Below are 17,012 nucleotides of genomic sequence, written 5' to 3' on the forward strand. Positions count from 1 at the left end.
TCCTTATTTTAGATTTTATATTAAGGATTAGTACAGCTATAAGTGAGGTCTGAATTGCGTGTTGTTGTTTTTTTTGTAATGTTATGGATGGATATATGTTTTGTTTCATGTATCATAACTGAAAAAAAAACGATAAAAAAAAAACTATCCCTTCAATAATTTGTTTGAATGGATTTGTTGTAATTTTTTAGCAGACGTTTGTTATGCCAACTTGATGCAATGCTTGTTACAAAATGTCTAGGTTTTTTTAGTGTGACTTGTCCTGTCATATGCCTTGTTTAAATCTTTTGTCTGTTGTTAAGCCTCAGATGAAGGTGAAGATATGTACCCTTTGTCAAAGTAGTGTGAGGGTTTTAAACTTGACAAGGAATGTTACTGAACGTTGTAAATTTTTGTTTCCAGTGGCTACTAAAATCAGGTGTCGCTCAACTACTGGTATGTGGACAAATTTCGACAATCACCTGAATTCTTTTTTACATATTATCTTCAAAATATTTCAGCAATGCCTGATGTATAGGCATTGTTGCTGTAGGTGACATCAACCTGACCGAATGTTCCAACTCATAGTTTCATTTGGGGGTGTTTACTTTGCTGTTTATGTGTTGCTATCGCTTTCCCCCCCTCACTTTGCTGTTTTCCCCAATAGTTTCGGTCATGCATTTATTTAAGAAGTTGTAACACTTTATTTTGATGGTCCACATTAGACTATAAGTAATTTTGCAACATGTCAACTAACTCTCATTAGAGTAGTCAGGGCTTGACATTTACACCGCTAACCCGCCAAATGCGGGTGGATTTCAGCAGTGGCGTATAACGCAGTCACTGAATTTTGTATATGATATATATTTTTTCAATTGTAGTCTTTTAAAAAGGCATCTGAAATAATAAACTAAGAGCAATGTTGTCAAAAATATTGATTTTGATACATATCGATATTGAAATATCTGCTTCCAATACTAATTTTTCGCAGAATAGATACACGATACCAGCTGTACTTTCTCGCTCTCTCATATCTCTGAGAGCGAGTTGCCACACAAACCCGCCTCCCCTCACTCACTTGTTTCGTTTGCTCCGGAGGAATATTTTTGGTGTTACAGGGTTTGAATTTCAGCATGGGATTGTGCATATTGCACATCATTTTACACATTCCCAAATGAGTAAAGTGCGTGCACGTAAAGCCGCCTCTCAGTACTAAATTGAGTTATTTTTCGCTGCAAATAATGTCATTTCGCAAAATAATTTCAAAATGCCGGTCTTGGTGAGAATTCACAGTCAGTTATGTTTTAAGTGAACGTAAACAGTTGAGAAAGAAAATGCATGTGTATAATGCATCTGTGCGTGAGGTCTTAAAGTGACAGCAGCCTAATATACCTGCTGCCAAATTATGAGATAATATTAAAATATATCTATATGGCAGTTTTTCCATGGTATCAGTGTCAAAATTGTGGCCAGTGAGTGGCTAGTAACTTTGGAAAACGACTAGCCACAGTGGCTGGTGAGCAAAAACTTAATTTCAAGCAGATAGTCGAGCTAGTAGATTGTCTGCTTAATATCTGCTAACACTTTATTTTGATGCTCCTCCAACAGACATTCTACTGACAACTTTGCAACTACATGTAAACTTATTCTACTAACCCAAACCCTAACCTAAAAGTCTACTAATACTCTGATGAGAGTTAGTTGACATGTAGTTGCAAAGTAACTTATAGTTAGTAGAATGTCTAAAGTGGACAATAGAAATAAAGTGTAACCAAAAAGTCTGGTCACTTTTTACCTCATGATCATAGAATGAAAATTAGTAATTGCCTTATAACTCTGCTTGTTGATTAAAACATTGTAACAGTAATGATGCTAACACAGAAGTAATATAAGTGGCCCATTAAGAGTCTTGCGGATGCATTTTGGACCAACTTGAGATGGGTTAAGGAAGTGGCGTTCATTCCACAGTTCAGTGAGTTGCAGTAGTCTAAGCTTGATGATATAAAAACATGAATTACTCTTTCAAAGTCTTAAAAGAGAGAAAAGGCTCTATTTTAGAAAGAAAGAATGAATGATTCCATTAAATAATTGTGATGGACAATATTTGAAAAGAATGGGCAAGCATAATCGATTGCTATGAAATGTATTCATTATTCGTTGGCTGTCAATATGTAAATTTGATTCAGGAACTGCATTCATAAGAGATCTTCCCCAAAACTATCTTATACCAAAACCTAGGCAAGACAAAGAACAATGGCATACTTGTTCAGCACTGCTTTGCCTACATTCCTGAACACATAGGCCACTTGAAATACAAGAGTGCAATACAAACAACAAGTGATCAAGAATTTGGAGTGTTACTTCTATATAACAAAATAGATTAAGTTTTATACGAATTATAATATGTGTTGTCAATCAATTCGATAATTTCATAGCAATCCATTTTGCAATTAAGTGTGTCTATTCTTTTCAAATATTGTCCATCACAATTGATTATTTAATGGGGTTATTCATATAAAAGTTATATTTTAACATTGTCGCTGCTGTATCAGAAGAAATCAAATGAATTTGACACCCTTAGAGATTCACTTTTGAACTTTCCTTTTGATTCCGAATACCATTTCGCCCACAATGATTTCAGTAATGTCGCATTTAGAAAGATACAAACTATTGCCAGTTAGCCAACCTTGCACCAAGTTATATTCTTGAACAAAAGAGAAACACAGATAGATGTGGGTGGATGTGTTAAAATGGGTGATCAACGGAGATAATTCATCATTATATGTGGCAAAACAGGTTTTAATAGAACACTACTGGAATAACACAATTTTACAAGGAAGTTTTAATGTTAAGCATTTCAAGGAAATAGCCCCCCCCAAAAAAAGTGTTGGAATTAATCATAAGTGAAATTTAATATTAAGGCAAAACAACAGATATGTCTGTTTTTACAGTAAATGCATCATTGAAATCTCTGACACAAAGTTCTGTACTTTTCTAAATGCATTAACGTCATGCTTGATTAACAGTGCTTGCTTACTCAACACACTTTGTAACATGATAAAGAAACAGTTTTTAATAAGATGCAGATTTTGTTGTCCAAAACACAGTACGATAGTCCTGTTTAATTTCAGTAAAAAAAAACTGCCTGCTGAGATTACTATAGAAGCTTCTTTCCGCCACGGAATAAAAAAGGTAATTGTAACTTTTTGGGCCATGTTTTAACGATCTGAAAGGCAAGTATCAAACGCGAAACGCAAGTAACTTTGTGGGCGGATCCCGACGCAAATCTAAAATGGGTTGGTCTGAAGTAGCTACATTACTCATAAGGTGTGGTTTGGGTGTAACGTGAAATAAACCAATCAGAGCGACATCTCACATTCCCTTTAAGAGCAGGCGTGCTTGTTCCATGGCGGATTGCTATTATAACGGTGGATTTGCCAGGCGCACGCCAGGAGCGGTTCACAGCCGAGGAGACCGAAGTTCTCGTCGGGGACGTAAAAGACATTGTATGCGGATGGGAGAAACCCACCCAAATAAGCTTAGGTTAAACAGGCGTATTAGCCTGGCAAGCCAGACCTACATCAAGATGTTGGGTCTGGCAACTCTCCATAGACACGGCTCAATCCGAGGGGCGGGATAAACGGCTGTCTTTCAAATTCCCTCTGCACGCAATAGGACAGCGCTTCAACCAACCAGAGCGTTTTCCCAACAGCGGAGCTGACGTTAGTTGATAGATTCAACTTTTGCCATATCTGGCCGGCAAAACTACGAACACATCTTCCTTTTTTTAAGAATGACTTAAGTGCTGTTCTATGCTCTTTTCTCAAAGAAATACTTAAGTCCTCCAGAGTCGCGGACAAAGCCGATTCGAAAGATGTTCGCCAGCAGCAGCAGCTCTTTTTTGTTTTCAAGTGGCAGGTAACCGTCGCAACTCTGTCGTCATTATGTTAAGCCCGCCTACTCTATACACGACGTGATTGGCCTGACCCAATTTAGGTTTTTGCAGCTCGAAAGTCAATGGAGAGTTGCTAGACTGCCCTGGCTGCAAAATACATTTTGCTGCCGCTAGGGTGCGTTTAGATTTCTAGGCTACAGGCGTATAATAATTTTGGTAAATGTGTAAGCTAGATTTATGCCTATTTTTTCACATCTTCATGGACACCACAATGATTTCCCTCATGTGGAATATTTTTCCTTGTAATTAAGTATGGTTTGCAAAAATGCCAACTGCTGCGTCTGTGTGTAGATGAGAGAAGCAAAGTGTATGCACGTTGTGCACACGCTACATTATGGCCAAGCATGCGCCCTTAAAATAGCATCTGAATGCGCCTTTAGACTAGGTATTTCCTGGTCTGTGGCGGAATTGTTTTCTGGAACTGCAAAATAGCACCAGGGAACGTTTGCACCGGAACACGCCTCCTCTTTCCGCTGAACCGCCCCCGGGATCGCAAGTTTATTCCCTAATTTACCAACGTGCGTCTGTGGAGGGAAAAGTCGGCTGTGCGTCGGGTGCAAAATAGGAATGATACATGCGTCGTTGTACAAAGTCAATTGCGCTGGGTGCAAGATAGGGCCCTTAAACACATTCTGACTTTTTCCCCCTCGCAATTGCAATTTTATACCTCACAATTCTAGTCATATATTATGAGATATAAACTTGCGATTGCAAGATTTTTTTCTCACAGTTGCGTGTTTATATATTACAATTCTGACTTTATTTCTCGCAGTTGTGAATTTATAACTCACAATTCTGAGAATTGTTGTCTGAATTGCAAGATATAAACTCGCAATTGCAAGAAATAAAGTCAGAATTGTGAGATAAAGTCGCAATTACCTGTTTTTTTTTGTTTTGTTTTTTTTTTGTGGCGGAAACAAAAATGTATTTTAGTCCTATTTAGCTATTTGTTGCTGCTATATTCCATTCTTTTAATGTTTTTCACTGTACATTATAAGATGACTCATACAATTATTTAATATATTTTTAAACTAAAAATGTTAAAAAACATTGTGACATTTTTTGTGAGTACATCGTCAGATTTTCACTGTAGGTTATATGATATTCATAATTCTCCTTCCAAAAACCCACATTTTTACAGTATTTTAGAGTATAGTGTATATTCTGTATATATATTATATAATATATATTATATATATCTATATGGTAAGAATGTAAAAAAATAAATAAAACAATTCTACAGTAAAAAAGGGAATTCCCTTTTTTACTGTAGAATTGTTTTATTCATTTTTTTACATTCTTTTTACATTATTTAAAAATATTACAAACATTTGTACTATTTGTTGTGTATTTTCTAGCCTGGCATCACCTCAGTTTGGCCTGTATTTCCAAACGTAATCAATAGATTTATCACAGAATTATGCCACAGAGTAACAACACTTTCTTTGTTCTGGTTTGACAGCAGTTGATAGAAATGGGTGGGTTCGCCAACATACTTCAGTTCCACTAAACAACAGAAATGAAGACAAGAAGAATTAAAAAAATGCCTTATTATATAACTTCTGAAGTATTGTGTATGATTAATAAAAAAGAAAGTACAGATGGGTCTAAAATCAGCCTTACCTGTTGCATAAGCAGAAACAGTATTGGAGTTAATATTTTTGAATATTTTACACACTATGTATGTAACATTTGTAAATTTATTTGACACCGACCAATTTTTCACCCCTAGTGCATAATAACGCCTTTTTGAATGTAGAATATCGTTTTTGGAACATTGTGACATTTGTGTTCAAAAGACTTGGATTCCTCTGCACTGAATCATAACACTGAATATGATTTATTGTTTGGTTAATAAACTGGAAAGGGTACATTGCATGTTCTGCATAGTACATTATATCTGATTGATGAAGAGATGTTACACAGCTGCCATGTTTTGAAAAGAGAAGGACACATACCGTTGAAGCGGTTAATCTGTCTGGTTTCTGTTCAGTCGGCTTCGGTTTCTCCACAATGATGTCAGGAGATTATTATTGTTTGTCAAAATGAGTAATTTCTGCATTCTTTTTTTGCCCCGTTTTATATCCTTGTCTAATGGCTTATGTGTCGTCAGTTTGGAAAGCATGTGGTCTGTTTGGTGTGAAGTTACGAGAAATGTAACTGCGACAGGCGTTATGTTCTTAGGGTGTTCCTGAAGGCTTAAAATTCAATACATATCTTAAACAAATATGTAGACACAAGCATGTAGAAACTTTTTAAAAAGCATCCTTGCCAACGTCTGCATCTTCAGCACTTTTCATGCAAGGTATTTATTACATGGCGTGCGAGAATGAAGTTTGATGGGCTGTTTTATGGCCCTGTGTATGTCTATTTTTTCAGTTACACCTGAACCCTTATTTACATTAAGTCCTCGGGCATTTAAAGTTATGCACTCACACTCAAACTAAATAACTAAGAACCTGTACTGTTATATGTAGGTCAGTGGAAACAATGCTGTGATGAGCTCATGAAGATTGAGGAACCGTCTGCAAAGAAAACTGTGGCAGTGACAAAACAAGGCTCCCTGTATCATGAAATGGGTAAGAGCATTGAGGGAATGTCAGAAGTCAATAAGTCTTTTTATTGTCTCTTATTCTACATTTTGAAAATAAGCCTTTTTATATAATACTTGAATACACTGTTTTATATGAACAAACAAAAACTTCAGAGCTCAGTGTAACTGTAAACTGTGGTAAAAAATAAATAAGATGAACGACGGTCTTACGGGTTTGGAACGACTTGAGGGTGAGTAATTAATGGTGTTGTATGTGTTTTTCTGAGGCGAAATGTACGAAAGTTAAATGTACAAATAGTGTTTTGTTTTAAGGGTGAGGTAGCAGTTTGTATTTAGTAACTTAAACAGTTTTTAGCGGGTCAATCAATTGATCTAATAATATGATTTATCCATAGTTATTTAAAAAAATAATAATAATATGTGCCCTCATAATCTTTTATCAAAATAACTTCCCTTCCCTCTTGCATCTCTTTTCTAATCTCCGATGATGCGATAACTGGCGCGAGGGGAGGGAAAAACCTGTCACTCACATGAGATCGACCAATAGCAAGCCACAACCATCTAATCAATTCCCAATGGACAATATCAAGCCCCACCCTAAATGTTTTCTTGTTCAAGAAGCTGTTTCACAATAATAGACTATCGCAACTTCTGTTTCATGTGGACTTCAAATGAATATCAAATAAAAAATCTCATTCAGAATACATACTGTATATTTGGGTTTGCTGACATTGGGTCTGTTTCAGGAAGACAGCGTTTTAAAGAGAGTGCTGTATGTTAAGATTAAGCCATTTTTAGCAGCATCGTTTCAAAAATATGCAGTGTATTTGTAAAAATCATTGTAATATAATTTTACATAGTTTGCTGACTAGATCCAATCAACTAGATACAAAAAAAACCTCAACCAAACCGTAACCAAATATAATTTAAAGGTAAAATCACATTTTAAATTTTGCATTAATATTGTTAATATGTACAATCAAACGGATCATATTTTACATAATACATACAAATATCAAAAATATTTATGAGACTGCCGGCTAATAGCACATGTATTATTATTAAAATAAATGATTGCATTGCAAAATAATTTAATGCACCAGAATTGTCCACTGCAAAAATATGTACATATTGTATACAGTTTGATATTGTTTGAATAACTGTATAATTTTAATCTTTTTTTTTTATTTCCCTTTCTTCCATTAATGTAATTTAATAATTTTATTATTAAGAGAAGAGCTATTATTCACTCTAAAATGTAAATCCAAACTGCTACACATTACATTCCAGGATGTGTGTTTTTTTTTCTTTTCTTTTTACACAAATGGAGACAAACTCAAGGTCCTGTTATCAAGATGCGGCTGCACATTTTGATTGAATCTTCTGTTATGCATAACACACGTCCTGAAAATACATATACTTAAATGTAGCAGACATATTATGATGCTAATTTAAGCATAGTGCATATTTGCCGCAATCACCCCACCTTGTAGGGTGGAGATCCTTTTCAGAAGTGTAAGTTGACTGACAGGGTGTAAGTTGACTGAACCTAGCAAGAAGCCAGACGTGCCGTCAGGCTATTCATTTCTTATTGCTTGTGTGGCTTATATAGCCATTGAAGTGAGATGCAGGTTGTTTTTTTGACTGTCGTTCTGTGAAGATCATACCAGAACAGAAAGAGCCAAGAGAGACAAAAATGAAAAAAATGCACGTGGAGCATGATGTGTTCACTGATTAAAAAAGCCTAAATCCACAACAACTATAGAAAAAAGTCAATATTGTGTTCACTAACTGCCTATGTTAGTGTCCATATGACATCCATATGACTTTCTTACTTCTGCAAAACAAAAAAACAAGATATTTTAAAGAACGTTTGAATCAAAATCTTCTCGAACAAGAAAAAATGTTTTGAAAACATGAATGAATGAAATTTGATTTTGTCCATTTGGAATTGATTGGATTGTTGGATGGTTGTGGTTTGCTGTTGGTTGATCTGAGCTGTAAACATGTCATCAGAGAAGAGAAGAGATTTCACTGCAAGAGGGAGGGGAAATTATTTTGATTAAAGATAACAAGGGCATGTGAGTTAAAAAAAGAAAAAGAAAAATGTGCCTGGATAAATAATTTAGAATAAACACTGCAATATTCCATAAAACAAGAATTTGCCGTTTTGATTTCATGGTGACTTTAAATGATAAAATGTAATAATTAGGGCTGTCATAGTAAACATAGTAATACTTATATTTTTAATGCCATTACTTTTTTAAAAAGTAATTTATTTTAGTTTGTTGTGATTATTATTTTGAATCATTTTTAATATTTAGTCATGTTTATTAATATATTTTAAATGTTTTCATGTAAAAAAAAGAAGAAAAAAATATATACAGTATATACAGGTGCTGGTCATAAAAAAGTTGATTTATTTCAAGAATTCAACTTAACAGGTGAAACTAATATATTATATAGACTCATTACATGCAAAGTGAGATATTTCAAGCCTTTATTTGTTATACTTTTGATGATTATGGCTTACAGCTTATGAAACCCACGAAATCAAAATCCCAGAAATTTAGAATATTACATGTAATCACACAGTAATTACACAGTAATACCATGGTCATTGAACCAGGTTTTGGTTCTTTTGGCAGTGTGGGCAGGTGCAAATCCTGCTTAAATTATAACAAATAAAGGCTTGAAATATCTCACTTTGCATGCAATAGTTACATTTACATTTACTTTGCGTGTAATAGAGTCTATAAATAGTTTTTATAACTACTTTTTGATGATATTCTAATTTTATGACCAGCACCTGTATATATCTTTATTTATATATATTATATATTTAATAAATATTTGACAAAAATAAAATATTTGTACATATTATTTTTACATTCATATTTTTATGATCAATTTTCATAATATCTCTCAAGCTAACAAAACTGTAAAATGTACATTAAAACTGATTTAAAAAAGACCATTCGCAAAGTCGCTAACTACATGGTTTCTTAAGTGTTCTTTGTCTACTTTTTTTAAATACAGTTATGCCGTCATCCACCCAGACCAGAAACCATCTGCTGCCTCTGAACAGACCGGTTTCTTCTGAGATCCAAAGCCTGCTGTCTACCTATTATAACGACAGGTGATACCGATTCAGACAACTGGTACACAAGCACATAAACACACGATACAATACAAGTTTAATGCCCTCATGTGCACTCTGAAGACATTTGTGTTGTAGAACAACACGCACTAAGGCATGCCATGTACCAAATTCCCCTTAAATCAGACGAATGCATTGTGATGGCACACAGTGTACCTGTGACACCTGAACAAGTTCTTGGCATTCATGTTAATTTTAATACCCGGGAGTGGCTTTCCTAGCTGTTATGGCTGTGCAATTAATCATAACCGATAACAAGATAATCAAGGTCAAACAATTATTTGTGTTGCATTCTGTCCTGCACACCTTTCTTTCCTTCACATCAGTGCACTTCCGTTCCTCCCTAAAAGCCTGAACTTTTCAAACATCCAAATCAGCCAAATAAATGAGCGTTGTAAAATGCAGTCTACTGTCGCTAAACCTGAGGAAGTGTTTGATATTAAACCGTGTTATTAAAAGCACATTAAGCCGCAAAAGGGACACGGGTCACCAGGTGGCTTTCTGTGAGCACACTGAGACGGAGCCGGACGCTGATATGCAAAGTATTAGGATACATGCAAAAAAAAATACAAATAAATACAAAACTACTAATAATAGAAAAAAGCTAAAACAGCATGTCATTTATACAAACAGGGCCGTCGCTAGTGGGGTGAAAGGTGGTGACAATTATAGGGGCCCCCGCTGCCCAGGGGGCCCCACAAAATCTACAGTTATACTATATAGGCCCCTGTTGTATGAATAATTCTAATATTTATATTAGTTGTATGCCTGAGATTTAAATGAAAACCACAAAAACATGCAATTTGGTAAAATATATTTTTTTTAAATATTCTCTTACCTCCCTATTAATGGTTTAGTCCGATCTAAAGTATTTATTAATTATTCAGTCAGTGACAAACATCAGATGGACCCAATAAAATTGTAAGTCCCACCCCAGCTCGTGAACAGAACCAATCAGAGTCAGTTGAGGCGGCAGTGCCTGAAGTTAACGATGAACTTGGTGGAAGAGCAGGAGATTGACTGTCAAAATGTCGGGGAAAAGAAAACATAAATCAGGGCGCCAGAAACGCCTTGAAAAGAATGAGAGGGAGGTCAGGAGAGTTGTTGTATCACAGTCGATTAAGACGTTCTTAAAGACAGGTTGTATTGTTATTTCGCTGTGAATAAGAAAACTACCGTCTACAGCCTGCCGGGTCCTGTCACTCATCATTATCGGTGCGCTCCACAATCGACCGAATGATTACATGGTCAAAATTTCTGTCTTTTTACACTATTGTAAATAGAGTTAAAAAATTGACACGAGTCACGACGCATTGCATTATGCACCTGACCTGCCGGCTGATGATTTATTTTATTTATTTGTTTATTTATCAGGGACAATGCAAAAGAGACACATTGTAACAAGTTACAATAACTTGAACAGATGTTGTATTTGGTGTATTTATTACATCAATAAAACATGAGTACACACTGCACTTGAATGAATACATTTTAGCTTTATTTAATAATATTATCTTTATTAAAAAATAAGACAATAAATGACTTTATTTTTTAAATTTAGGGTTAGGGTTAGGGCTTGTCAATTTATAAATGTTTACTTTCTGATTTATGAATTATAACAGACTGATGGGGGAAAAAACATTATTTTGCTGTTACTTTTTAAAAAATTGGTTTTATTATTATTTAACAATTTCTTTTATTAGTTGTAATTTTTATATAAATTTAACTTTTAAAATAAAGGTTTTACAACAACTTTACCTTCTTCTGTTATATGTGGGCCTCCATGCTCATCTATTGTACAGTATACGATATTGGTGGAGGGTGGTGGGGGCCCACATCAATATTTTTTCAGGGGGCCCTGAATCCTCTAGCTACGGCCCTGCATACAAAAACAAACCTAAATGACCTGTACCTATTTTAAGGATGCTTCCAACCCTGGCATGAATAACTAATTAAAACAAATATTTATTATTAAATTTAAATATACGTGCAGTTCTGGTTTATTTTAAACCACCGCTTTACCTTCAATGTAAAAGACTTTATTTCACGTACTAAAAGACTGTAAAAATGCTACAGTGAAAAACTGTTAATTGGTTAACAGAAAGTTTCCGTACTATATACGGTAAATAACTGTGATAGATCTAATGTACATTTAATGTAAGTTTACTGTAAAATACCGTTAAATTTACAGTTTTTGAAAGTGAAAAAGAACAACTCATTGTATAATTTACAGTGAAGAACCATAAATTGACATTCCCAAAATTCCCTGCGTGACACTTCACATTTGATCTATCTTTGTTAAAATAACTATGTTTCTTCATAGTTTTCTAAGTTTGTTCTAATCAGTTATGTACATTAGGGTTTTATGTTACATTTAATGTTGTTAAATTAATGTTTATTGCATTTTTAAAATTTCATGTGTGTTACCATGATGGTGTTTAATGTTTGTGTGAATGACACTGTACAGCTTCTATTATATTAGTATTACATTTCTTGTGGAAGAGCTGCTTGTGATGAGCTTTAATTGATCATGTGACTCTCATCACTGCTGTGATTGTTGGTTATCAGTGTATTACAATGGTACAAAACAGATATTAATACTTCAATAGGACGTTAAATTCACATTATATCAGATAATTAATTACGGTTTATTGCTGTAAATTTTAAGTTAAGTCTGTAAAACCAATAACGTTGCTACCGTATTTTTGACGGTAAAGTACTGGCAACCACAGCTGCCGGATTTTTACGGTAAAAATCACGGTTTAATTTTTTACAGTGTATGTAAACTCATTTGGCAACATGTTCCAGAGTTGGGAGCCCTTTACAGAAAAGGCTCTTTGCCCTTGTGTAGTTCTACGAAAATCAGTCCTACAATTCCCACCTGCTATTTGTATCATCCTGTCTCTTTAAAAATAAAGTTAAGAAAGAAAACACGTGTAACAGTAGATTGCATCCATGCATTCAGTCATAAAGTGACAACAGCCTAACTGATAATCAAACAACAAAAGACAAAGGAAAATCCTTCACTTAAATTGACTAAATAAATTAAGTAGCTTTAATAAGGTTTAATCAGTATTTAATTATACAGTAAGAAAATGCAGTGTCATTTTACATTTGTTTTATTCAATTTGTGTTGTAGGCTATTACTTATCTGAATACTGTTAGTACATCGTTTATTGAATGTATTTTTGTTCAGTTAAATCTGTCTGTTTTGTTTGTAATTGGTTTCTTTGTTCTTATTGTATTGCTGACTGTTTACTTGTCTTCTGTTTTGAGGACTTTTTACTTTCAATTAACTTAGTAGTAGTTTTTGATGAAGTATCGATAACTGTGAAATTTCACTCATATTTAAAATGTCTCATACCGTGAAATAAGACTGATCATATATCGCCCACCAATAATCATGTAAAATAATCGTGATTATGATATTGATCAAAATAATCGGTTAATGCTCGATTATGCAGTGTAGGCCTATAACACGCTTAGACAAGAATCACATGATTGAACTATACAACTATAAAAGTGTGGGTGTGGTGTCACATTCACACTTCAAACTCTGGCACACAACTCTGGTTCACTCTCATGTATATAGACATAGTGATGAGTGATGATTTATGGGTTTAAATATCCTCGTACTTGATGGGACTGCTGATAACAAACAAGTCTGTCTCAGTCTACAGTACATGACATATTAACAAGTGAGCTTTGTTGGGATGTGTGTTTTGCTAAAGCACATATACACTGTGAATTGTGTATACAGTATGTATATATATATATATATAAACACCTTATAAAAAGGTGTAAATTTTATTATTATTTTTCTGTCTGGTGACTTTTATGTCACAGCTCGCAATGGTCACTAGCGAAGGGTTGGGATTGTGTGCGATCCTAAAGCAGAGAACTGCAGACATTAAATTATTCAGTCACATTCATAATAATAATAATACAAAATATTATTATTATTTTATTAGTTTTTGTTACTGGAGAATTCAAGCATAAAATGACTAAGCAAAATTACTTGGTATATCATAAATATTTTTGGAAACATTTTTTATTTTATTTTAATTGTAATGCCCCTTTTGTATAGTATGAGTGTGGTGGGGTGTTTATTGTAGGCTTTTTTTACTCCAGTGTTATTTATTTATTTATTTATTTTACAGTTTTATTAATATTTTGAATTAGCTTTTATTTTTATATTTTCATGTTAATTATTGTTTAATGTTTAGTAATTTTGTTATGTGTTCTTGTCATTTAGTTAAAAATATATTTAATTTGTTTTTATACGAGTTTTAGTTTTAGTTGGTTTTATTTCTTATTAGGGCTGTCAAGTGATTCATTTTTTATTTTATCTAGTTAAATACATGATGTGCCGATTAATTAATTTAATTAAGCAAAAATTAATTCCACATCAATTTTGGCTGAGAATTTTTGCAATAAAATAGACATTACAAAAAGTTGCTTTAGAAAGAATTATTTTTATTTGATTCAACATCAAGGTTTTTTTTTCAGAACCTGCATCTGAATTGGTATTTATATATGAAGAGTTCAGATGCAAAAGCCTCTAAGTGCCATCTGAAATTTTCTTCTAGAATGATAATTTTTATCAAGCTTGTATATTTAAGTTAAGTATATTTAAGTTATTGTAACTTAAATGACAATAGGTAATTTGCATTGCCATTTAAGTGAAATTATTGAACTTAAATATACAAGCTTGATAAAAATGATCATTCTAGAAGAAAATTTCAGATGGCACTTAGAGGCTTTTGCATCTGAACTATTCATATATTTACAGACTTTTTATTAAGTTTGTTTCCACCACTGAATCAAAAATAAAAAAGGTAATTCTGACTTTATAACTCTCAATTGCGAGTTTATTTCAGGCAATTCTTACTTTATAACACCCAATTGCTAGTTATAGTCAGGAATTGTGAGATGTAAACTTGCAATTCTGAAAAAAAGTCAGTATTTTTTCCTCAGAATTGGACATTATAACTCGCAATTTACGAGTTTATATCTCTTTCTCACAATTCTGAGAAAAGCGTGAGATGAAAACTCGCAATTGCGATAAAAAGTCATAATTGCGAGAAAAAAATTGCGAGATTATATATCGCAATTCTAACTTTATTTCTCACAATTGCAAGTTTACATCACACAATTCTGAGATCGCAATTATCTTTTAAATCGTTTTATTCCGTGGTGGAAACAAGCTTTCCATAGTTTATTGCAGCCCAGAGGTGGCATGAATGCATTTACACTGCAATTACAATTAAATAATGCCATGAGATTAATGATGGGTGTTAAAGGGTTGGCTCTGTTATGCCACATTTTTTTCATACATTGCAAATCAGTGGTTAGTCAAAATAGTTTGGTTACCGACATTCTTCAAAATATATATTTTTTATGTTCCACATAACAAAGAAAAACATAAGTTGCAGTTACACTTGCCATGTGCCTGTTTACTCCTGTCATACGATTGACAACCATTCTTTCTTGAGGTTAGAGAGAGAAGATGGATTGTAATTGGGAAATGTGAAATCTCATGAAAGTACTAGCTGCATCTGCATTGAATATATGCGCCAGTGCAGATGGGTGACATTCCTGTGGCCACCACCTGCTCTACTCTTTTAATTACTATGTGCAACGTGTGGGTGTTTATGGGCTGCTGTTTCACACGTCTACACACTTGTGTGTTTTAATTTACCCGAAAATCCTGAGTCAGTGTCGCTGGGGACTTTTGGGGACTTTTATGTACTATAGCATGAGTAAGTTATGGATAAATTAAACCTGACCATGCTTTTTGTTGATCTTCATGTTGGGCATTCCTGATCTGATTAAGGAATTGTTATGAATGTTTCTTAGCTGCGAAAATGCACATTTATGTCAGTTTGTGTTACTGTGTACACTACCATTCAAAAGTTTGGGGTCAGTAAGATTTTAAGATTAACTTGTTCAGAAGTGACAGTAAAGACATTTATAATGGTATAAAATATTTGTATTTCGAATAAAAGCATCTTTTTTAACTTTCTATTCATCAAATAATCCAGAAAAAAGATGTATCACGTTTTTCACAAAAATACAATATTAAAGATATATATAAAGATATATTATTAATATTAGAAATGTTTCTTGAGCATGAAATCAGCGTATTAGAATGATTTCTGAAGGATCATGTGAGGAATATATTAAATTAATGGCAATTACAGGAATAAAATTCCTTTAAGATATATTAAAATACAAAACAGTTATTTTAAATTGCAATCTTATTTAACAATGTTACAGTTTTTACTGTATTTTGATCAAATAAATGCAGGGGTGTGCACATTTTTAGAGAGGTCTTTCAAAAACATAAACAAAACGTACTCATCTCAAACTTCCTCTTTCATGCAATAACTAGCAGATATTTTTTTGTCAATTGCACGCTATAGTTTTTAAAAATAAATATATTAAAGGGAAAAAAAATCATTTTACACATTTAAGTATTTTCTTAATTCTAAGTATTCATCAAGTATTTTCTTAAATATAGTAAACTCTCTTGTGAATGTTCAGCTTCTACAAGGTTTGCAGTTGTTACACAAGTGAACTGTTATAGCTTCAACCAGTCAGTCACTAATTATAATTAAGTGTGTAAATGGTTAAAGTCCACGTGAATCGAACATGCAGCCCATTTTACTTCAGTTATGTGATGTTTTGCCAAGTGAAAGGATATTCAACAAGAAAAAATGTAGGGTGGGACTTTATTTTATACACCAAGATTTGAATCGATCAAATGTGAGTTTACTAAAAAAAATGGCTATTTGGCTGTTGGTTAAAGTGAGTTTTGAGTGAAAGTGTAATAATCTTTTAAATTGTGTTATGTAGATCGATGCTAATTACAGCTCTAATGCATCTGTTGCGCCAGGAGCTATATTCTATTATTTCACGATCTATTTTGTTAAAAGAATTCACATAAAGTCCCATAAATACTTTTTTGTTTTTATTTATTGAAAGACTGGATAATAGGTGGATTTATGTATAGTGGGATGAATGAGGTGTTGATGGGCAAGCCAGAATAAAGGCTAATAATGGCCGAATACAATCAAAGGAATAACAATATAAGAATAATGAAGATTATGTCTCATACCGGTTATATAACAGAGGTGTGAAAGGTTCATTGAGTGAGAACAACTGAGCAAGAATGGAGCAGTTCTCCTCCCCAGACATTTGACAATAGATTGCAAATGGGTGTTTAAAAGGTCAATAAATATTTCATTAGCATCTTATCAGCCACCTCTCTAAACACACGACATGATTTTATGAAATTATTCACAGAATACATTGTTTTAGATATATCATCCTCAGATTTGAAATGAAGCATGACCATACTT

At 33.5% G+C, this 17,012-nt stretch overlaps 1 protein-coding gene across 2 annotated transcripts in view; it reads left to right on the top strand.

The window, feature by feature from the left end:
• The window catches only part of rtknb (rhotekin b), a 35,160-nt gene that overhangs the window by 16,519 nt on the left and 1,629 nt on the right, over window positions 1-17,012 (top strand). For both annotated transcript variants that reach the window (XM_084137765.1, XM_084137766.1), the window contains 2 exons: window positions 6,412-6,513; window positions 9,528-9,627. In XM_084137765.1, coding sequence (XP_083993891.1) covers window positions 6,412-6,513; window positions 9,528-9,627 — 202 coding nt within the window. The remainder of the gene's footprint in view (window positions 1-6,411; window positions 6,514-9,527; window positions 9,628-17,012) is intronic.

This window comes from Abramis brama, assembly GCF_963993115.1.
Source record: "Abramis brama genome assembly, chromosome: 15".
Classification (NCBI taxonomy): Eukaryota; Metazoa; Chordata; class Actinopteri; order Cypriniformes; family Leuciscidae; genus Abramis; species Abramis brama.